We start from the raw sequence: 25,301 nt of genomic DNA on the forward strand, positions 1-25,301 counted from the left end.
TGGCTTCATCAATGTTAAATTTTTTTGACTTTCCCTCATATACACTTTGATACGACCAAAAATGTGACTCATGGAAATAACGGTTTTAAACCCTTGGGGACGTTGTTTGGACGTAATCCGTTTCAGACAATTTGGAGTCGATTTAGCTATGTCCGTCCGTCTGTTTGCCTGGCTGTCTGTAAAATGGTGTGAACGATAACTCTGGAAGAGAGCAATCGATTTGTTCCAAACTTTGCACATCGTATTATTCCTTCCAGATATAGATCGGGATAGACCATATCGGTCCACTCCTTCGGGTACCTTACACACAAAATTCGGATAAAGTGAAGTTTAAGAGCTCCTCTCTGATCATTCTGAATTTTTTTCAGAAGATTGTCCTTGCGGCCCACATTACGACGGTACACTTTTTTTTGCGCAAGTCTATACTTTCTGGGATATTGGCCAGAAAGCTCCAAGAAACCCGAACGGTCCCAAGTAAAATCGAAAATCCGCAAGATAACTCTCGCAGGGACTTTCTGAATGGGACAATCTTTGCACATCGTATTACTTCATCCATTCATGTATAAGGTTGGAATGCCGACTATGTATATCGGACCCGTCCTTAGAGTACCTCCCACACAAAATTTGGGAAAAGTTCAGTTTGAGGAATAGTAACGGATCCATTTGAAATTTTTTGCAAAAACGCTTTTCTATGATCCCTATTACAACTGTACAATTTTTTTCTGGAGTAAGTCCATACTTCCTGAGATAATGATCCAAAAGCTCCAAAAACCATCCCAGCACATATTAAAGTGGATAATGTGGAGGTTAACTCTTAACATTTTCAAAAATTTCTTCTAAACTTAATTTAAAGTAATTTAATATTTCTTGTTCTTTCTGAATCAGAAGTTTTCCTACTAAAATTGTTAGTAAATGTCCATACCTACATATTCCACGTATTTTGAAGCAAACTCGTGATAAAAATTAATATATTTTTATACTGCATAATTATTCGTCTTACGTGACTAGGGAACTTCGCCAATATTACGCTGAGAGGTATTTTTGACTCCCTTGAAATTTTCCTTGTGATTTAAAACGGGCATACAGTGTGCAAGGCTCATGTTTACAGAGCAAACCCAATATTTAATAAAAAAAATTGTCTTATTTACTTATGTACGTTCATTCATATATTAATCACATATATGGATGTTGAAATCAATAGTATTATTAACCCGCAATTAGATAAAAGATCGGTTTGTTGTTATTAACAGCACCAGTTTTTAATCAATGACTAGAAACATAAACAACTCTTTAAATTGGCGTCTATCATTGTTAAACTTACGCCAACAACATATGTAACCTGTTGTAGATCTCGCAGCAGTCACATTGTTCATAAACTTAACTGCACTTCGGTGTTCGCTATCTTCACGACTGCTGTATGTGTGGGCTACATGCATCAGCATGTACATATGTATGTTTATAAGCTTTTTTTTCAATGTTTCCCACTTCATTCCACTGTGCATTGTACGGGTCATTGAAACATGAACCTCAATGTCATATTCTATTCTCAAAAATTCTCTTAAAAAGGCCCATTCTTTATCTGAATGTCTCTCATTTTTTGCCCAAACAAACAAAACTGCACAAAGAATTGCAATTCATATTGTTATTCTCTTGATTAAAACAAATCATTCGAATCAGTTGTTGAACGGTCACTTGCACGACAAGTCGAAATAATCAAAAAAAAATTGCAATTAAACGGTTCAGTGCATTTTACGTCTATTAATAAAATGATAACAATATTTACGTTGTTTCTATTAACAATTGTTTACTTGCTGCTAAAGCGACATTTTACACAATGGCAACGTTTAGGATTCCCCACGGATAGGCCCTTTAACTTCCTTTCGAAACTTGTACGAAAGGAAAAACCATTTGGTCTAATAATGGCAGATTTATATCAAAGTGTTCAAAGTAAAGTAATCGGCACGTATATCTTCTTGAAACCAGTTCTCTTAGTTAGAGACACAGAATTGGTGAGACAAATGCTGACATCAGATTTTGCAAACTTCCATGATCGTGGTATTTATGTTGATGAGAAACATGATCCACTCTCGGCAAATTTAGGCAGTTTAAAGGGGTCTTCATGGCGTACGCTAAGAACGAAATTAACACCATCGTTTACCTCGGGTAAGCTAAAAGCCATGTTTGGTACCATTGATGCGGTGGGAGATAGATTAATCAACCACTTACATGAGAAGCTGAAAAATGGACAAAGTCGTAGTTTGGAAATTAAAAATTTATTAACAACGTAAGTAAAGAGATTTTTTGTTTTACGTATGGTTAATAAACAATACCCATCAATGTGGATAATAGTATCACCAACGTGGATAATAATATGCATCAATGTGGTTTATCCACATTTAAAGATATTATCCACTATTTGGTGAATACATATTGGTGGATAATATAATTCACGTAAGTGAATAAATATTTTTAAGGAACACATTTCTGAACGGAATTACGAACTATCCACGTTAGTAGATAAAATAATCTACGTTAGGGATATTATCCACACTTATAATTCTTATTGGTGGATATTATAATCCACATTGGTGGATATTATAATCCACATTGGTGGCTATTATTATCCACGTTGGTTTATATTATTATCCACATTGGTGGATATTATTATCCACTTTTGTGGATATTATTATCCACATTTGCGGTTATTATTATCCAAATTTGTGGTTATTATTATCCACATTGGTGGATATTATTATCCACATTGGTGGATATTATTATCCACATTGGTGGATACTATTATCCGCATTGGTGGATACTATTATCCACATTGGTGGATACTATTATCCACATTGGTGGATACTATTATCCACATTGGTGGATATTATTGTCCACATTGGAGAATATTATTATCCGCATTGGTGGATATTATTATCCACATTGTTCGATATTATTATCCACTTTGGTGGATATTTCTATCCAAATTGTTGGATATTATTATCCACTTTGGTGGATATTATTATCCACATTGCTGGATAATATTATCCACATAGGTAGATATTTTTATCCACATTGGAGAATATCATTATCCACTTTGGTGGATACTATTATCCACATTACTGGATATTATTATCCATATTGCTGGATAATTTGGATATTTTTATCCACATTGGAGAATATTATTACCCGCATTGGTGGATATTATTATCCATATTGTTGGATATTATTACCCGCATTGGTGGATTTTATTATCCACATTGGTTAATATTATTATCAACTTTCGTGGATATTATTATCCACATTGATGTTTATTATTATCCACGTTGGTGGATATTATTATCCACATTGATGTTTATTATTATCCACGTTGGTGGATATTATTATCCACATTGGTGGCTATTATTATCCAAATTTGTGGATATTATTATCCACATTGGTGGATATTATTATCCACATTGGTGGATATTATTATCAACATTTGTGGATATTATTATCCAAATTGGTGGATATTATTATCCAAATTGGTGGATATTATTATCCACATTGGTGGCTATTATTATCCACATTTGTGGATATTATTATCCACATTGGTGGATATTATTATCCACATTTGTGGTTATTATTATCCACATTGGTGAATATTATTATCCGCATTGGTGAATATTATTATCAACTTTGGTGGATATTATTATCCACATTGGTGGATACTATTATCCACATTGGTGGATGTTATTATCCACATTGGTCGATATTATTATCCACATTGGTGGATACTATTATCCACATTGGAGAATATTATTATCCGCATTGGTGGATATTATTATCCACATTGTTGGATATTATTATCCACTTTGGTGTACTTTATCATCCAAATTTGTGGACATTATTATCCACATTGGTGGATATTATTATCCACATTGGTGGATATTATTATTCACATTTGTGGATATTATTATCCACATTGGTGGATATTATTATCCACGTTGGTGGATATTATTATCCGCACTGGTGGATATTATTATCCACATTAGTGGATATTATTATCCACATTGGTGAATATTATTATCCACATTAGTGAATATTATTATCCACACTGGTGGATATTATTATCCACATTGGTGGATATTATTATCCACTTTGCTGGATCTTATTATCCACATTACTTGTTTATACGAATGGCTGAATTAGAACAGCGAGGGGAATGGACTGTAAGTATGAGTGGACAGACAAGCAAACTCCCTGAAGCCTAAACAAAATCAAAGCAATAACTTTGATTTGATTTTGTGGCTCGCCAACAAATAAAAAACGACAGCAGTGTAATGAACAGACACCAAAATGAATACACAATTGGATGCGAATGATGATGAGTACAGTTTTATTTTGTATATTGGAACCTTACCAAGTAGGTGTTGATGCTTCAACGGTTAAAAGAATAAGAAGGAATTCAATCTTAGTTTATATATTAGCAATTTTCATGATTACTTTTTCGGAGTTAATATCAATTATTTCCATTTAACTAAGGTCGATATTACACTACCTTAAAAGTATTTGGGAGATATTCTTAAAAGTAGGGATTTCAGTTTTGACGTATTCATTCCGGCCCCCATTGCAGTACAACTGCAATAAAAGCCAGACAGTCTATGATTTAGAATCTAAATAGTATGAATATATTAACTATGTTCTTATTTATGCACTGGATAATTCAATGTTGCTAGGTACTTCAAATTATAAATGGAACTAAGTAGCAAAAATATTAGGCGTACGGATAAAAATATCATAATTTTTGATTTAGGTTACAACTTCTTCTGTTCATGTGGAAAATGAACCGAACAAAATAATTCCAAAAGTTGTATTTTGGGCCGTAGGAAGTCCTGTTCGCACAAAGATGCCGTCGGAGACCATTCGGGAATAAACATCGACCCCGAGGATGATATCGACAGGTGAACGAATGTTAAATGTTTGGTCTGCCAAAACAAAACTCTGAAATTTAGCCTTTATATCATCAGGGAATGATTTCTTCGGGGTGACGTAACGGATTCGGCCGTTGACTTTTAGGGTGACATCCAACTTAACGTCGAGATTGACCACAGATTGTAGTGTGACTGCGCAAAGTGTTTCATCGTTTGACTCTAGTGTCGCTAATTCCAATTTCTCGACAAGAGACTTCGAGATACAGCTCATACGACAGGCAGTATCAACGAAGCACCTCGCTAAGTTATCTCCTTCTTTTGTATGGATCTTTACTCTTAAGGTTGGAAGAATGGTAGCCACGTTTTGTTTGAGGATCGACGTAAGAGTGGTTGCGAAAATAGGCTCGAAAGATGAACGAATTGGCGCAGAACTAAAGCTCACTTCTTTAGATGTGTCATTGAAAGAACGTTGGGGTATGATGGTTTTAGATCTGGAACGATCGGGGGATTTTTCTAAGCGACTATGTAAGTGTAGCAGTGAATGGTGTTCCTTATGACAGTACCCGCAGCCGGTTTTGGTAAAGCACGTCTGTTGTGAGTGTGAATGAGCGAGGCAATTAGGGCAATAACCAAACTTTTTGACAACCTCTCTACGCTTCGCAGTATTCATGTCCCGAAATCTCCAACAGTTTTTGAGTGGATGATGCTTTCTGCAAACTCTACAAGCGAATTTAATGTTTTGTTTACGTGAAGATTTATTTGGGCTCATATTTCTGTAAGAAAGGAAATAGGATTAGATATATGGTTTGTATGGAAAGGTAAAGGAAATAGGAATCAGTTTAGGAAAGGGAAAACAATACGTATTCAGGACTCTGTGATGACGACTAATTTTGTAATTGGGCGAGTAATGGTGCCTTTTTGAGTAAGCACATCGGCAACCCTTACTTTTCTGTCGCTACCCTGATATACATTAGTTATCCTCCCGAGACGCCAACTGTTTGGAGGCAAATTCTCTTCCCGCACAACTACAATCGCATCCTTCTTCAGGTCACTTTCTGGCTGTTTCCATTTATTTCGCTTCTGGAGTTCCTTTAAATACTCATTTTTCCATCGGGAGCAAAAATGCTGATGTATGGATTTCAGACGTTGCCAACGATTTTGAATGGATATTTGGGAATAGTTGGCGTCGGGATCTAATGGAGTCAGGATTGGACTTCCGATTAGGAAGAGTCCTGGAGTTAGGGCTACTAAATCCGAAGGATCCTGGGAAATGGGAGATAGGGGCCTAGAGTTCAAACACGCTTCGATTTTACACAGCAACGTCTGCATTTCCTCAAAGGTATATTTAAAAGATCCTGTCATTTTCTTAAAATGGAGCTTAAAACTTTTGACGCCGGCTTCCCATAAGCCGCCCATATGTGGAGCCCCTGGCGGGATGAAATGCCATGAGATATTTTGACAGGAATAATTGGACATAACTGCTTGGTGGGATGTTTCTAGATATTGCCTTGTTAGGACTTTGGACGCACCGACGAATGTAGTCCCATTGTCGGAGTGCAAATGGAGTGGACATCCTCGCCTGGAAACAAAACGGCTAAATGCTGCTAGAAATGTTGAAGTGGACAGGTCAGACGTGACTTCGAGGTGTATCGCCTTTGTGGAGAAACAAACGAAAACACACACGTAGCCCTTGGAAATCCGACAACATCGACCCGAATATGTCTTGATATCGAAGGGCCCGGTGAAATCAAGGCCAGTGTGAGTAAATGGACGAGAAAACTCACACCTCTCTGGAGGAAGCGCTGCCATTAGTTGGCTTTGACACCACTTTTTATAGATAATGCAGGGTTTACACCTGTGAATAGTGGTTTTTATCAAATTCTTTACCTTGGGGATCCAGTATTGTAGGCGGATCAAACGCAGAACAAGCTGATTGCCACCGTGAAGACTAAGAAGGTGAATAAAATTGACTAAAAGTCTGGAATACTGGCACTGATAAGGCAGAATTATAGGATGCCTTTCATCGAACGTTAATAATGGAGACTTTTCTAGTCGACCACACGCACGCATTAAACCATCAGGGTCTAGAAAAGGATTGAGATTTAGCAATGCGCTGGAAGATGAAATCGTTTTCTTTGAGTTAAGAGAGGAGAATTCATTCGGAAAATAAGCCTTTTGGGTGGTTGAAATAAGTTTTTTCCGAACTAATTGAATTTCGCTAGCTGTTATTGTGTAATCAGTCCTTTGATAGTTTGGTCTAAATTTGGGATGAGTGGCAAAATAGAACCTGTATATGTAGGAAACAACACGCAAAGCTCTGGGAAACGATGAAAAGTTTTCTAGGATATCTTCGAATTTTTCGAAATATGCAAAATTTACATTTATATTTTTCTGCTCCAATTCCATATCTTGGATTATAACATTTTTGTGGGTTTCAGGCCAATATTCAGAAGGTTCTGCGAGCCAACTCGGTCCTTTCCACCATAGGTCCCTTTCTAACAGATCCTGGGGATAGACACCTCTGCTGGCCAAATCAGCAGGATTGTGCTCGGAATCTACATGGAACCATTTGCTGGGATCTGCTACTTCTATGATCTTGGACACCCTGTTCGCCACAAACGTGTTCCAGTGGCAAGGCGGCTTCGCTAAGCAGGACAGGACAATCGATGAATCAGTCCAACAGAATAAGGAATAGTTTGACACATTTAACTGAGGAATAAGCGCATCAGCCATTTCGGCCAAAAGTGTAGCACCACATAGCTCTAACCTTGGAATTGATAAAGTTTTTATTGGAGCTACTCTCGTTTTGGAAGATATCAAATTTGTGCAAATGGAATCAGGATAAATAATCCGTATATATATTACGGCTGCATATGCCTTTTCTGAGGCATCAGAAAAACAATGGAATTGAACCTCACCGCCTGGTACAAAATTGATCCATCGAGGTATTCTAATGTTTTCTATAGCTGGATAATTATTCTTAAACGTTTTCCAAAGTTGTAAGGAATCAGGTGTTATTTCCGCATCCCAACTGGTTTGGTCCATCCATATTCGTTGCATTATTATTTTAGCCATTATAATAATCAGGGCCAGCCAACCAGCGGGATCAAAGAGTTTGGATATTTGTGAAAATACTTCTCGTTTTGAATAGATCTCAGCATCTGGAAGATTACTTGTGGAAAAGTAAAACTCATCATTCAGTGCGTTCCACCTGATTCCAAGAGTTTTAGCAGCACTATGTTCATAAAAATTCAAAAAATCGGCATACAAAAGATCTTCCGCTGGAATTCCTTTTAATATTTCCTTTGTGTTGGAGGTCCATTTCCTCATGACAAAACCTGCAGACCCCAAAGCTTCAACTAACTGCTTTCTGGTTTCTATTGCGGAATGAATGTCATGAGCTCCAACTAAAGCGTCGTCCACATACATAGATCTTTTAAGAACCTGGCTAGCCAAAGGGTACTTTTCCTGTATATCGTTTGCTAATTGGAGAATTGTCCGTATGGCAAGATACGGGGCACAATTGAGGCCAAATGTAACGGTCTGAAGCTCATAGTCCGTTATTGTCTCATTTGGATCCTTGCGATATAAAATCCATTTTCTGTATATCACCATTAAATACAAACTGATAGAACCGCCAGTTAAGTATAAGGACGGTTAAATCGCTTTGGAGAAATGGGCCTGTGTATAGGACATCGTTTAGACTAACACCATTCGAAGTTGGAGACGATGCATTAAACACCACCCGAACCTTAGTGGTGGTGGAGTCGGGCTTGAAAACCGCATGATGCGGTAAATAGTAGTACGGTGGACTACAGGAAGTATTTCTCGGAGGTTCGCCGATAGATAACATGTGATTCAATGTAAGATACTCTATGATATTCTTATCATATTCTTCCTTAAGGCAAGGATTTCGGAGAAGACGATTTTCGCTTCGGAAGAATTGTGCCATTGAAATGGATCGGGACTGTCCTAAACACAGTGATGCAGGAAATTCTTCCTTAAATGGAAGACACACCACGTATCTACCTTCTTCGTTTCTGTACGTGGTGGATTGATATAAGTCCTCACAGAACTTATCTGCTGAAGAAATTACACGTTTTCGTGGAACGTTCTCCACCTCCCAAAATTTCGAAATTGTCTCGTTAAGAGAAATTTCATTGATCAGAGAAACTACATTGGAGAAGCAAGACTTATTCTCGGAAGGCACGGGTCCTGTGAGGATCCATCCAAACACAGTTTCTTGTGCCATTAGCGATCCAACTAAATTATTCTTACATCTTGATAACATTAGTGATGGCAAAATATCGGCGCCTATAAGAAGGTCAATCTTAGAGCTCACATAGAAACTTGGATCCGCTAACGTCAAAGGCGGTATCTTTTCAAGGATATCTCGGTCAATTGTTTTGGAAGGAAGACTGCAAGACAGGTGGGGAACAATCAGAGCGGATACATTCATCTCAAAGTTTTCATTCAAAGGTGAACCCAAAACAAATTTACATTCCCTTTGAACGTCAGCCGTAACTGTGTTGTTCAGCCCTGAAATTGTGGCAATGACACGTCTGAATGGAAGCTTGAGAAGATTCGAAAGTTTCTCAGAGATGAATGTGCCTTCTGACCCCGAATCTAAGAGAGCTCGTGCTCTATAGGTGACACCCAAATATATGACGTTGACTATTGCTGTTCCAAGCAACACCCCTTTGACATTAGATGCGAAACAATTTTGAACTACCCCTGCGGAAGGACGAGTGGATTGGGCTGAGTTCATGTCCTTGCTATTGCTGTAGGAATGATGAGAGTTAGATGGAGTTAGGGCATTATTTGGAAAATCGGATTCCTTATGGAGCAGTGTGTTGTGCCTCTTACTCCTTACAGTGTGCGCACTAGAGAAACAATTTAAGCATAAATTACTGCTTTTTATTTCTGCTAGTCGTTGATTATATGTCATCTCAAGGAATCGAGGACATTTCCGTATAATATGGAAATCCTTGGGACATAACTTACACTGCGTCTTACTCACATTTGTCTGGAATGTATTTATCTTTCCAGTTTTAGTTTTAGTGAGAGAATTAGATTTGGTATTGTCTAATTTTCGTTCATTAGATATTCTCATCTCGGTAACTGACTCTAATGTTCGATACCGATTGGTTAGGAAAACATCGAAATCCGACCATTTAGGAATATTGGTCTTATCATTCAAGGTTTGCTCCCATAGAGTGAGCGTGGAGTCAGGCAAACAGTTGGAACAGAGAAAAATGAAAATTGGATTCCAACTTTCAGTATCGATGTCATACAGCTTCAGATTGGATATGCACGAATTTATATCCATTTGTAACTTCTTAAGGGAACGAGAAGTTTCTGTAGGCATTTTTGGAAGATGAAACAAATTTTTCAATTGTTCGTTTATTAATACCCGTTTATTTTCAAAGCGGGCACATAAATTGTCCCAAGCTAAAGCAAACCCGTCATTGGTGAGGGGACTTTTGGATACAATATCATAGGCCTCGCCCTTTGTTTTTTGAGTAAGGTGGAAAAGTCTTTCCACCGGGGTTAATTTTGAGTTTTTAATACAGAGGGCTGTGAACATGTCACGAAACGTCGGCCAGGATTTATAGTCACTATGGAAAGTGTTCAATTCGATCAGAGGTAAATTGAAGCTATGGACAATAGGACGACTTATGGATGGGGCAGAAGGAGAGAGGGAAGCTGTGGCTTCAGTCAATTTCGAGATACACCTACAATAGGTAGAGTATAACTTTTTGTATTTTTCCTTGACTGTTTCTGCTACATTTGCTGGTTTTCCTTCCTCATCCCCTTCTTCTTCTTCATCCCGTTCGGCTTCATTAGCTAAATCCGTCAGGCATTGTTCGTAAACCTGTTTCAACCTGTGCCATATGGACTTTACTTCTTCCCTGTGTATTTCTAAGAACGCTATGTTTGTTAATGGAAATTCATTTGCATTAAGGGATGCTTCGAATTCCACCAAACTATCTGCTAATCGAATAAGTTTTTCCAGCGACATGTTTAGGGTTCAAATGCGTATAGGATTGAAGGCAATACGAAGTATAGAAATCACGAATGTTTTTTTTTTTTTTTAAAAATTTGTCTGCAGCGGGAATTCTGTACGTGACAATAGTGTACGGAAAAATATGACCTAATGATTGGGAATCACCAGTAGAGACGAATGGAACGGGTATTCAAGTCAGTTTCAATACGAAAATAAATATCGCAACACCTTCGGCTGCCAAAGTCTTAACCAATACCTGAACACTTGCGATCATATATTCGTTAATCCTTTGTCTACTTTATGCAAGTCACCGAGCCACAATTTACAACCAGGAAAATGTAACCACTAAATCTACTTCTTTGAAAGTAAGGTATTGCTTTCACAGAAAGTTAAAGTCGGTGTTGGAATTTGGGTTCATTTATTTGCTTTAGTAGCTACGAATATGTAACCAACAGTACAAACTTCCCTCAAGAAATACTTTAAAGCTGTAATTGGTACTGGCGAGGATAGTAAATATATAGTAATTATTGCGAATAAAATATAAGTTTCCTGCTTAGTCTCCCAAATTCGAAATCCCACAGATGGCGTAAAGTACAATTTTCAACGTAGAAAAGTCAGCCAGTTTTATACTGAATTCGATTATAAATGAACAATTCAATGTACTAGTTTAATTTTGTTTTTCTTGCAATGTGATAATTTACAAACAGGCCACTGTGCGCAGTATGATTGGAAATGTATCTTATTCAATTATAGGTTTCGTCAACATATCTAGATACGATAAGTAGGTCACACAATGTTTATTGGAAATGAAACCATATGATCATAACAACAAATGTATAGGGCAATGGAAGAAGTACAATTAAATCGGAAAGAGCAATTCTCAGAGAACAGACAACTTTGTATGTATGAATGCTGAGCAGTTACAAAAGTCGAAACCAATAGCGTAATTAGAAAATATCAATAAGGAGAGTCTGGCTCATGCGAAATCCAGAGAATATTGTATGTAGGCCAGAGTATTTGAGAGGGAGAATGAGTGATATTGGTAATGAGCGGACATGCGCACTACGCTTGCAGGAAAGGAATGAAGAAAGAATCACAAACAGCGGTAAAATGAGTGATATGACAATTTTGTTTGCCGTTTGAGTGAAAACATATTATGGATCAAATAACGAAAGCAGTATTAAAACAGATGAGGGTAATGTTATGTATCAGTGTTCATGTTAATTTACACGTGATTTTTAATGATGATTAATGTTACACTGATTTAGTATCGTAACGTTGATATAACACTGACATTATGCACCATTTAAACACACTTCTTTACCGAAAAATTTTAGAGCCACTTCAAAGGATTTATATGGATATATGAGTGGAGAGTTGTTAATTTTTAGCGAGAACAATGCTCACAAAATGCATAAATATTTTTTCTAAAAAAAACCACTGATCAATTAAAAAACGTATGAGGTACTTACAGCTTGCTCTTCTTCTATGGCGTTCTTTTGTTTAATCCAATACTGTTGATTGTTTAAAACGTCTTCTTGACAATCGCAAAATCCAGCCACAATATGGAAATAGCTTTATCGTAATCCTCCAAAATATCACGCACCAATCTTGTAAATTTTTCCTTTTTCAACTCAGCCTTTTAGATATAGCAAAGAAACACATATGACGCATTTATGAAAAATTGAATAACCGTGTAACATCAGACGTAATGTCTTCCCGAAATTATTTACAGCACTTCTGGCAAAACACTAAAACTGCATGCAAAACAAAGTTCTCAATGAACCCACATAGGTAGAGCTGAAATCTTCTGAGAGTTGTTTGTCAATCCGGTTCGTTGTGGACCAATGTTTATACGAATGGCTGAATTAGAACAGCGAGGGGAATGGACTGTAAGTATGAGTGGACAGACAAGCAAACTCCCTGAAGCCTAAACAAAATCAAAGCAATAACTTTGATTTGATTTTGTGGCTCGCCAACAAATAAAAAACGACAGCAGTGTAATGAACAGACACCAAAATGAATACACAATTGGATGCGAATGATGATGAGTACAGTTTTATTTTGTATATTGGAACCTTACCAAGTAGGTGTTGATGCTTCAACGGTTAAAAGAATAAGAAGGAATTCAATCTTAGTTTATATATTAGCAATTTTCATGATTACTTTTTCGGAGTTAATATCAATTATTTCCATTTAACTAAGGTCGATATTACACTACCTTAAAAGTATTTGGGAGATATTCTTAAAAGTAGGGATTTCAGTTTTGACGTATTCATTACTGGATATTATTATCCATATTGCTGGATAATATGATAATATTGATAATATTGGTGGAAATTATTATCCACATTGGTGGATATTTTTATCCACATTGGAGAATATTATTATCCACATTGTTGGATATTATTGTCCACTTTGGTGGATATTATTATCCACATTGGTGGATATTATAATCCACATTGGTGGATATTATTATCCACATTGGTGGATATTATTATCCACATTGGTGGATATTTTTATCCACATTGGTGGATATTATTATCCACATTGGTGGATATTATTATCCACGTTGGTGGATATTATTATCCGCATTGGTGGATCTTATTATCCACATTGTTGGATATTATTATTCACATTGGTGGATATTATTATCCACATTGGTGGATATTATTATCCACATTGGTGGATATTATTATCCACATTGGTGGATATTATTATCCACATTGGTGGATATTATTATCCACATTGGTGGATATTATTATCCACATTGGTGGATATTATTATCCACATTGGTGGATATTATTATCAGAATTGGTAAATATTATTATCCCCATTTGTGGTTATTTGTATCCACATTGGTGAATATTATTATCAACTTTGGTGGATATTATTATCCACATTGATGTTTATTAATATCCACGTTGGTGGATATTATTATCCACATTGGTGGATATTATTATCCACATTGGTGGATATTATTATCCATATTGCTGGATAATATTATCCATATTGGCGGATATTATTATCCACATTGGTGGATATTTTTATCCACATTAGAGAATATTATTATCCGCATTGGTGGATATTATTATCCACATTGTTGGATATTATTATCCACATTGGTGTACTTTATTATCCAAATTTGTGGATATTATTATCCAAATTTGTGGATATTATTATCCACATTTGTGGTTATTATTATCCACATTGGTGAATATTATAATCAACTTATTATCCACATTGGTGGATATTTTTATCCACATTGGTGGATATTATTATCCACATTGGTGGATATTATTATCCACGTTGGTGGATATTATTATCCACATTGGTGAATATTATTATCCATATTGCTGGATAATATTATCCATATTGGCGGATATTATTATCCACATTGGTGGATATTTTTATCCACATTGGAGAATATTATTATCCACACTGTTGGATATTATTGTCCACTTTGGTGGATATTTTTATCCACATTGGTGGATATTATTATCCACATTGGTGGATATTATTATCCACATTGGTGAATATTATTATCCATATTGCTGGATAATATTATCCATATTGGCGGATATTATTATCCACATTGGTGGATATTTTTATCCGCATTGGTGGATATTATTATCCACATTGTTGGATATTATTATCCACATTGGTGTACTTTATTATCCAAATTTGTGGATATTATTATCCAAATTTGTGGATATTATTATCCACATTGGTGGATATTATTACCCACGTTGGTGGATATTATTATCCGCACGGGTGGATATTATTATCCACATTGGTGGATATTATTATCCACATTGGTGAATATTATTATCCATATTGCTGGATAATATTATCCACACTGGTGGATATTATTATCCACATTGGTGTACTTTATTATCCAAATTTGTGGATATTATTATCCAAATTTGTGGATATTATTATCCACATTTGTGGTTATTATTATCCACATTGGTGAATATTATTATCAACTTTGATGGATATTATTATCCACATTGGTGGATATTATTATCCACATTGGTGGATATTATTATCCAAGTTGGTGGATATTATTATCCGCACTGGTGGATATTATTATCCACATTGGTGGATATTATTATCCACATTGGTGAATATTATTATACATATTGCTGGATAATATTATCCATATTGGCGGATATTATTATCCACATTGGAGAATATTATTATCCACACTGTTGGATATTATTGTCCACTTTGGTGGATATTTTTATCCACATTGGTGGATATTATTATCCACATTGGTGGATATTATTATCCGCACTGGTGGATATTATTATCCACATTGGTGGATATTATTATCCACATTGGTGAATATTATTATCCACTTTGGTGGATATTATTATCCACATTGGTGGATATTATTATCCACATTGGTGAATATTATTATCCACACTGGTGGATATTATTATACACATTGGTGGATATTATTATCCACATTTGTGGTTATTATTATCCACATTGGTGAATATTATTATCCACTTTGGTGGATATTATTATCCACATTACTTGATATTATTATCCATATTGCTGGATAATATTATCCATATTGGCGGATATTATTATCCACATTGGTGGATATTTTTATCCACATTGGAGAATATTATTATCCGCATTGGTGGATAATATTATCCACATTGTTGGATATTATTATCCACATTGGTGGATATTTTTATCCACATTTGTGTACTTTATTATCCAAATTTGTGGATATTATTATCCACATTGGTGGATATTATTATCCACGTTGGTGGATATTATTATCCACGTTGGTGGATATTATTATCCACATTGGTGAATATTATTATCCACATTTGTGAATATTATTATCCACACTGGTGGATATTATTATACATATTGGGGGATATTATTATCCACATTGGTGGATATTATTATCCACATTTGTGGTTATTATTATCCACATTGGTGAATATTATTATCCACTTTGGTGGATCTTATTATCCACATTACTGGATATTATTATCCATATTGCTGGATAATATTATCCACATTGGTGGATATTATTATCCACATTGGTGGATGCTTTTATCCACATTGGAGAATATTATTATCCACATTGGTGGATATTTTTATCCACATTTGTGTACTTTATTATCCAAATTTGTGGATATTATTATCCACATTTGTGGTTATTATTATCCACATTGGTGGATATTATTATCCACGTTGGAGGATATTATTATCCACATTGGTGAATATTATTATACACACTGGTGGATATTATTATCCACATTGGTGGATATTATTATCAACATTGGTGGATATTATTATCCACATTGGTGGATATTATTATCCACATTTGTGGTTATTATTATCCACGTTGGTGGATATTATTATCCATTTTGGTGGATATTATAATCCACATTTGTGGATATTATTATCCACATTTGTGAATATTATCCACGTTGGTGGATATTATTATCCACGTTGGTGGATATTATTATCCACGTTGGTGGTTATTGTTATCCACATTGGTGGATAGTATTATCCACTTTGGTGGATAGTAATATCCACGTTGGTGGATATTTATATCCACGTTTGTGGATATTTATATCCACGTTGGTGGATATTATTATCCACGTTGGTGGTTATTGTTATCCACATTGGTGGATAGTATTATCCACTTTGGTGGATAGTAATATCCACGTTGGTGGATATTTATATCCACGTTTGTGGATATTTATATCCACGTTGGTGGATATTATTATCCACGTTGGTGGTTATTGTTATCCACATTGGTGGATAGTATTATCCACTTTGGTGGATAGTAATATCCACGTTGGTGGATATTTATATCCACGTTTGTGGATATTTATATCCACGTTGGTGGATATTATTATCCACGTTGGTAGTTATTTTTATCCACATTGTTGAATATTATTATCCAGGTTGGTGGATATGATTATCCACATTGGTGGATAATATTATTCACTTTGGTGGATATTATTATCCACGTTGGAGGTTATTGTTATCCACGTTGGTGGATATTATTATCCACATTGGTGGATATTATTATCCACATTGGTGGATATTATAATCCACATTGCTGTGTATTATAATACATTATCCATTTATATGATATTTTCCTGTATAACGAAAATTAACATAACATAACAATTTTAAACTTCAGATATGCCATTGACATCATTGGATCGGTAATATTTGGTTTGGATATCGATAGTTTCAAAGATCCGGATAACGAATTTCGTGATTTGAGTGATCGTGTTTTCAATACCGAAAAGACACCCATGATGATTAAATTTCGTACCCCATTGGTGAATATTATTATCAACTTTGGTGGATATTATTATCCACATTGATGTTTATTAATATCCACGTTGGTGGATATTATTATCCACATTGGTGGATATTATTATCCATATTGCTGGATAATATTATCCATATTGGCGGATATTATTATCCACATTGGTGGATATTTTTATCCACATTAGAGAATATTATTATCCGCATTGGTGGATATTATTATCCACATTGTTGGATATTATTATCCACATTGGTGTACTTTATTATCCAAATTTGTGGATATTATTATCCAAATTTGTGGATATTATTATGCACATTTGTGGTTATTATTATCCACATTGGTGAATATTATAATCAACTTATTATCCACATTGGTGGATATTTTTATCCACATTGGTGGATATTATTATCCACATTGGTGGATATTATTATCCACGTTGGTGGATATTATTATCCACATTGGTGAATATTATTATCCATATTGCTGGATAATATTATCCATATTGGCGGATATTATTATCCACATTGGTGGATATTTTTATCCACATTGGAGAATATTATTATCCACACTGTTGGATATTATTGTCCACTTTGGTGGATATTTTTATCCACATTGGTGGATATTATTATCCACATTGGTGGATATTATTATCCACATTGGTGGATATTATTATCCACATTGGTGAATATTATTATCCATATTGCTGGATAATATTATCCATATTGGCGGATATTATTATCCACATTGGTGAATATTTTTATCCGCATTGGTGGATATTATTATCCACATTGTTGGATATTATTATCCACATTGGTGTACTTTATTATCCAAATTTGTGGATATTATTATCCAAATTTGTGGATATTATTATCAACTTTGATGGATATTATTATCCACATTGGTGGATATTATTACCCACGTTGGTGGATATTATTATCCGCACGAGTGGATATTATTATCCACATTGGTGGATATTATTATCCACATTGGTGAATATTATTATCAACTTTGATGGATATTATTATCCACATTGGTGGATATTAAAATCCACATTGGTGGATATTATTATCCACGTTGGTGGATATTATTATCCGCACTGGTGGATATTATTATCCACATTGGTGGATAGATATTATTATCCACATTGGTGAATATTATTATACATATTGCTGGATAATATTATCCATATTGGCGGATATTATTATCCACATTGGAGAATATTATTATCCACACTGTTGGATATTATTGTCCACTTTGGTGGATATTTTTATCCACATTGGTGGATATTATTATCCACATTGGTGGATATTATTATCCGCACTGGTGGATATTATTATCCACATTGGTGGATATTATTATCCACATTGGTGAATATTATTATCCACATTGGTGAATATTATTATCCACACTGGTGGATATTATTATACACATTGGTGGATATTATTATCCACATTTGTGGTTATTATTATCCACGTTGGTGAATATTATTATCCACTTTGGTGGATATTATTATCCACATTGGTGGATATTATTATCCACATTGGTGAATATTATTATCCACATTGGTGAATATTATTATCCACACTGGTGGATATTATTATACACATTGGTGGATATTATTATCCACATTTGTGGTTATTATTATCCACATTGGTGAATATTATTATCCACTTTGGTGGATATTATTATCCACATTACTTGATATTATTATCCATATTGCTGGATAATATTATCCATATTGGCGGATATTATTATCCACATTGGTGGATATTTTTATCCACATTGGAGAATATTATTATCCGCATTGGTGGATATTATTATCCACATTGTTGGATATTTTTATCCACATTGGTGGATATTTTTATCCACATTTGTGTACTTTATTATCCAAATTTGTGGATATTATTATCCACATTGGTGGATATTATTATCCACGTTGGTGGATATTATTATCCACGTTGGTGGATATTATTATCCACATTGGTGAATATTATTATCCACATTTGTGAATATTATTATCCACACTGGTGGATATTATTATACACATTGGTGGATATTATTATCCACATTGGTGGATATTTTTATCCACATTTGTGGTTATTATTATCCACATTGGTGAATATTATTATCCACTTTGGTGGATCTTATTATCCACATTACTGGATATTATTATCCATATTGCTGGATAATATTATCCACATTGGTGGATATTATTATCCACATTGGTGGATGCTTTTATCCACATTGGAGAATATTATTATCCACATTGGTGGATATTTTTATCCACATTTGTGTACTTTATTATGCAAATTTGTGGATATTATTATCCACATTTGTGGTTATTATTATCCACATTGGTGGATATTATTATCCACGTTGGTGGATATTATTATCCACATTGGTGAATATTATTATCCACATTTGTGAATATTATTATCCACACTGGTGGATATTATTATCCACATTGGTGGATATTATTATCAACATTGGTGGATATTATTATCCACATTGGTGGATATTATTATCCACATTTGTGGTTATTATTATCCACGTTGGTGGATATTATTATCCATTTTGGTGGATATTATAATCCACATTTGTGGATATTATTATCCACATTTGTGAATATTATCCACGTTGGTGGATATTATTATCCATGTTGGTGGATATTTTTATCCACATTTATGGTTATTATTATACACATTGGTGATTATTATTATTCACACTGGTGGATATTATTATCCACTTTGGTGGATATTATAATCCACATTTGTGGATATTATTATCCACATTGGTGAATATTATCCACGTTGTTGGATATTATCCACGTTGTTGGATATTATTATCCACGTTGGTGGTTATCCACTTTGTTGGATATTTATATCCACGTTTGTGGATATTTATATCCACGTTGGTGGATATTGTTATCCACGTTGGTGAATATTATTATCCAGGTTGGTGGATATGATTATCCACATTGGTGGATAATATTATTCACTTTGGTGGATATTATTATCCATGTTGGTGGTTATTATTATCCACATTGTTGGATATTATTATCCACATTGGTGGATATTATTATCCACATTGGTGAATATTATAATCCACATTGGTGGATATTATTATCCACATTGCTGGGTATTATAATACATTATCCATTTATATGATATTTTCCAGTATAACGAAAATTATAATTATAACAATTTTAAACTTCAGATATGCCATTGACATCATTGGATCGGTAATATTTGGTTTGGATATCGATAGTTTCAAAGATCCGGACAACGAATTTCGTGATCTGAGTGATCGTGTTTTCAATACCGAAAAGACACCCATGATGATTAAATTTCGCACCTTAATGGTCTTCATATATCCACCGTGAGTAACAATTTTAATTTCTTCGAAAATTTATTGAATAAACTGCTTTCAGCATTGTGACACTTTTGACCCGATTAGGTCTACAAGACCCGGTTTTACGGCGCCTCAGAGATATAATCAAGGAAACAATAGAGTTTCGCGAACAAAATGGTGTTGTGCGTAAAGATCTATTACAACTTTTAATACAATTGAGGAATACTGGAAAAATATCGGATGATAATGACACGAATTGGCAGATTGAAAGTACTGCCGAGAATCTCAAGTCTATGTCAATTGATGTTATTGCGGCCAATGCCTTTCTGTTTTATATTGCTGGTTCGGAGACCACCTCAGCGACAGCAGCTTTTACTCTCTACGAATTGGCCATGAATCAAGGGGTTTTGTTCAAGGTGCAAAAAGAAATCGATGAAATTTTACTCAAGCATGGAATTAAAGCAAAGGGTCCTTTGACATATGATGCAATTCAGGATATGAAATATTTGGATATGTGTGTTAAGGGTAAGAGGCATATTAAATAAATAAAACTATTTTTTTTATTTACTATAAATTATTTTAGAAACAAATCGCAAATATCCTGGATTGCCAGTTCTAAATCGTGAATGTACCGTGGATTATCGTATACTTCAGACCGACATGCTGATACCTAAAGGTACACCAATATTCATTTCTCTTTGGGGTATGCACCGAGATTCTGAGCTGTTTCCTGATCCTTTAAACTACAAACCGGAACGTTTTGAGAACATGAATTATAATTCAATGGCCTATTTGCCTTTTGGTGAAGGTCCCAGGCATTGCATTGGTAAGGAATGAGGAAAGGAGGTATTTTATTTGTTTTTAAAAATTTCGATTTATTTCTTGCAGCTCAACGCATGGGCGTTATGAATGTCAAAATAGCTTTAGTTAAAATCTTGGCCAATTTTAACATTGCAGAAATGCCACGTAAAGAAGTTGAATTTGTCTTTCATCAAGCTCCAGTTTTGATACCGAAAAATGGTCTTCGAGTTCAACTTTCAAAAAGGTTTTGAAACTAATGATTCAATAAGAATGATATTGAATAAAATTAAGGATCTGTTAATAGTATATTTTAGTGCAACACTATTGTTATTGTTTTTATAAAGTCATAGAATGACGCTATTTAGTTGTCGGCAAAGTTCTAGGTACAATATTGGATAGTTATATGATGGTCCAACCTGATTTAGTATACTATTCATGTGACTTGCTTACTGTGTTCTCAGTAAATATTTAAAAATTTCCAAATCTATTCCCCAAATATAAAATATCCACTTGACCTCTAGCCCAAAACCTACAATCATTTACATTTCATTAAATTTGTCATTTGATTTCGCCATGAAATACCAAATAAATTTTACCAACGCGCTAAGGGCGCAGCAGTGAACACGTTTTGCTTTGTCATCAAAAAACCATTAAATTTCTCCCGAAAACTATTCAACGCTTCACCGCACCTTTGCCGCATCCCTCTCTCCCAATAGAATAAAAGTGAAAATGAGTGAATAAAACCAAAAATATTTCTCTATCGAATGTGAATGGGAGTATAATTTATGAAGATTGTAATTTAAAGTACATTTGTCGCCACAAGTGAAAATAACAATTTTGTCACTTAACTACGAGTATCAGGCTGGAGGCGAATAGCAGTCGCAACAGCAAGCAGCAACCCATGCAATCACAACAGCATGGAGGCAATATTGACAGCCACATCACAATTATCATCAACAACAACGACGACAACAACAAGAACACCGCCACAATGGCAGATATGGCCAGGATGCAAACAGATAACAATGGTAAAGGACTAGGACCACATACAGTGAAACCTAACAACAACAACAACAGCATCGAACAAACAATAACAACATGAACAACCATAAAATGACTAAAGAGTTCATTGCTATTGCAAAATGTGCGGGACGAGTGACTCAATTGTTTGTAACCACAATTTGATTGTGGCCCCGAAAGAACTTTTGGATGGTGTTGCACAGCTACACCAACAGCATCATCATTGCATACTCCTCAATAGCATAATAGGAGGCTTCGCAGCCAAATTTTAAAGGTAATACAAAAGCACTAGGAGCTTGCACCTTGTCAATTGATTGCAGATATATTTTGCTATGAATAGCTGTGTATGTGGACCGATATGTGTTTGTCTGATAAACTGCCGAGGTGATGAGAGGGTCGATGATTCCTTAAATTACATTTGAAATATTTATAGAGAAAATTTATGTATAATTTTCTTTAGGACATACAACATAATAGTACTGAACATAATTTATGCTGATAGTACATATGTATGTAGTGGTAGCGTATATATGATTAACCTTTCCAAATCTACCGTACTTAGGCCTAAACTATGGTTGGTTGGTTGCTTGGCGTTGTAGCTATAACTTTCAGTCTCAATTAGTATGTTTAACATATCGTTTTGAAAACCGCACCACTCCGTTATAATTTATTGGCAATTATATCCGGCCTGATGAATTGCGAAATCGCAGAGGGTCTCCCAGACCTAAATTGATTGCCTCAGCGATGTCACGAAAGAACGGGTGTCCTAGAGCTTAAAATCCTTGTTATGCGAGGTCTAAACGATAACTATCTGCCCAAACAATGAAAACGCGAATTTTTACCCTCATTCCCTCATTACATTTAGGGTTCTTAAGTGTCAATAAACTTATATAACAAAACTTGTGGACATAGGTTCACGTTTTGGTATAGCCCCCATATAACGGTACCCCCAGATTTACGGTATTTTGACGTTTCTACATTTTCAGACCGATTTAGCTATAATTTGACATTTAGGGTTCTTAAGTGTCAATAAACTTATATAATAAAAGTTGTGGACATAGGTCAACGTTTTGGTATAGCCCCCATATAACGGAACCCCCGATTTACGGTATGTTGACACTTTTAGCTACATTTTCAGACCGATGAAGCTATAATTTGACATTTAGGGTTCTTAAGTGTCAATAAACTTATATAACAAAAGTTGTGGACATATGTCCACGTTTTGGTACAGCCCCCATGTAACGGTACCCCCCGATTTACGGTATTTTGACGCTTTTAGCTACATTTTCAGACCGATGTACCTATAATTTGACATTTAGGGTTCTTAAGTGTTAATAAACTTATATAACAAAAGTTGTGGACATAGGTCCATGTTTTGGTATAGCCCCCATGTAACGGTACCCCCCGATTGACGGTATTTTGAAGCTTTTAGCTACATTTTCAGACCGATGTAGCTATAATTTGACATTTAGGGTTCTTAAGTGTCAATAAACTTATATAACAAAAGTTGTGGACATAGGTCCACGTTTTGGTATAGCCCCCATGTAACGGTACCCCCCGATTTACGGTATTTTGCCGTTTTAACTACATTTTCAGACCGATTTAGCTATAATTTGACATTTAGGGTTCCTAAGTGTCAATAAACTTATGTAACAATAGTTGTGGACATAGGTCCACGTTTTGGTATAGCCCCCATATAACGGTACCCCCCGATTTACGGTATATTGACGTATTTAGCTAAATTTTCAGACCGATTTAGCTCTAATTTGACATTTAGGGCTCTTAAGCGTCACTAAACCTACATAACAAAACTTGTGGACATAGGTCCACGTTTTGGTATATCCACCATATAACTGTACCCCCCGATTTACGGTATTTTGACGTTTTTAGCAACATTTTCAGACCGATTTATCTATAAGGTGACATTTATGGTTATTAAGTGTCAGTAAACTTATATGACAAAAGTTGTGGACATAGGTCCACGTTTTGGTATTGCCCCCATTTAACGGTACCCCCGATTTACGGTATTTTGACATTTTTAGCTACATTTTCAGACCGATTTAGCTATAAATTGACATTTAGGGTTCTTAAGTGTCAATAAACTTATATAACAAAACTAGTGGACATAGATCAATGTTTTGGAATAGCCCCCATATAACGTTACCGTTTCAGGTATCTTGACGATTTAAGTCGCATTTCTAGACCGAATTACCTATAATTTGATATTTAGGGTTCTTAGTGACCAAAAAACTTATATTCGGAATAATTATGAACGTAGGTCCATGTTTTGGTATAGCCCCATATAACGGTACCTCGGTTTAACGGATTTCGGTATCCCCATATAACAGATTTTCGGTATTTTGAGAATTTTACCTACAAGTTTTAACCGAATTATCTGTAATTTAAACATTTGGCATTTGAAATTCTTAGTGGTCACCACACCTCTCCACCAAAAATTGTCAAGAAAGGTCGATGTATTGATAAAGCTCCCATATAAAAGTACCTCCCGATTTTCAGTAATTTGATGATTTTAACTACAAAATTAAACCGAACTAGCAGTTATTTGACATTTGAAGTTCTTAGTGGTCACAACACCTCTCCATAAAAAATTTTCAACATAGGTCCATGTTCGGATATAGCTCCCATATAACGGTACCTCCCAATTTTCAGTAATTGAAAATTTTAACCGAACTAACTGTAATTTGACGTTTGAAGGTTGTAGTGGTCACCACACATCTGCATCAACAATTTTCAACATAGCCCCAATATAACGATACTTCCCGATTTTCGGGATGTACCGTTATATAGGGGCTATACCTAAACATAGGCCTATGTTGAAAATTTTTGGTGAAGAGGTGTTGTAACCCCTAAGAACCGCACATGTCAAAATGCA

The 25,301-nt window shown here is 35.1% G+C and overlaps 1 protein-coding gene across 1 annotated transcript; it reads left to right on the forward strand.

Annotated features, from left to right (window-relative positions):
- The first annotated feature begins 1,543 nt into the window (after window positions 1-1,543).
- On the forward strand, window positions 1,544-21,707 carry LOC141389677 (cytochrome P450 6d1-like). The gene is made up of 5 exons (XM_073961544.1): window positions 1,544-2,284; window positions 20,453-20,614; window positions 20,667-21,112; window positions 21,171-21,413; window positions 21,476-21,707. The coding sequence occupies exons 1-5, from the start codon at window positions 1,767-1,769 to the stop codon at window positions 21,637-21,639; spliced, it is 1,533 nt and encodes a 510-aa protein (XP_073817645.1). The 5' UTR covers window positions 1,544-1,766; the 3' UTR covers window positions 21,640-21,707.
- The last annotated feature ends 3,594 nt before the right edge of the window (window positions 21,708-25,301 follow it).

This window comes from Musca autumnalis, unplaced genomic scaffold (assembly GCF_047663935.1).
Source record: "Musca autumnalis isolate F117 unplaced genomic scaffold, ASM4766393v1 scaffold_1, whole genome shotgun sequence".
Taxonomy (NCBI): Eukaryota; Metazoa; Arthropoda; class Insecta; order Diptera; family Muscidae; genus Musca; species Musca autumnalis.

Bases quoted from the DNA above. Each gene is read 5' to 3' on its own strand.
- LOC141389677 (XM_073961544.1), top strand. From the start codon at position 1,767: ATGATAACAATATTTACGTTGTTTCTATTAACAATTGTTTACTTGCTG. The intron at 21,113-21,170 runs GTAAGAGGCATA...AAATTATTTTAG, and splicing joins TTTGGATATGTGTGTTAAGG to AAACAAATCGCAAATATCCT. The intron at 21,414-21,475 runs GTAAGGAATGAG...TATTTCTTGCAG, and splicing joins AGGTCCCAGGCATTGCATTG to CTCAACGCATGGGCGTTATG.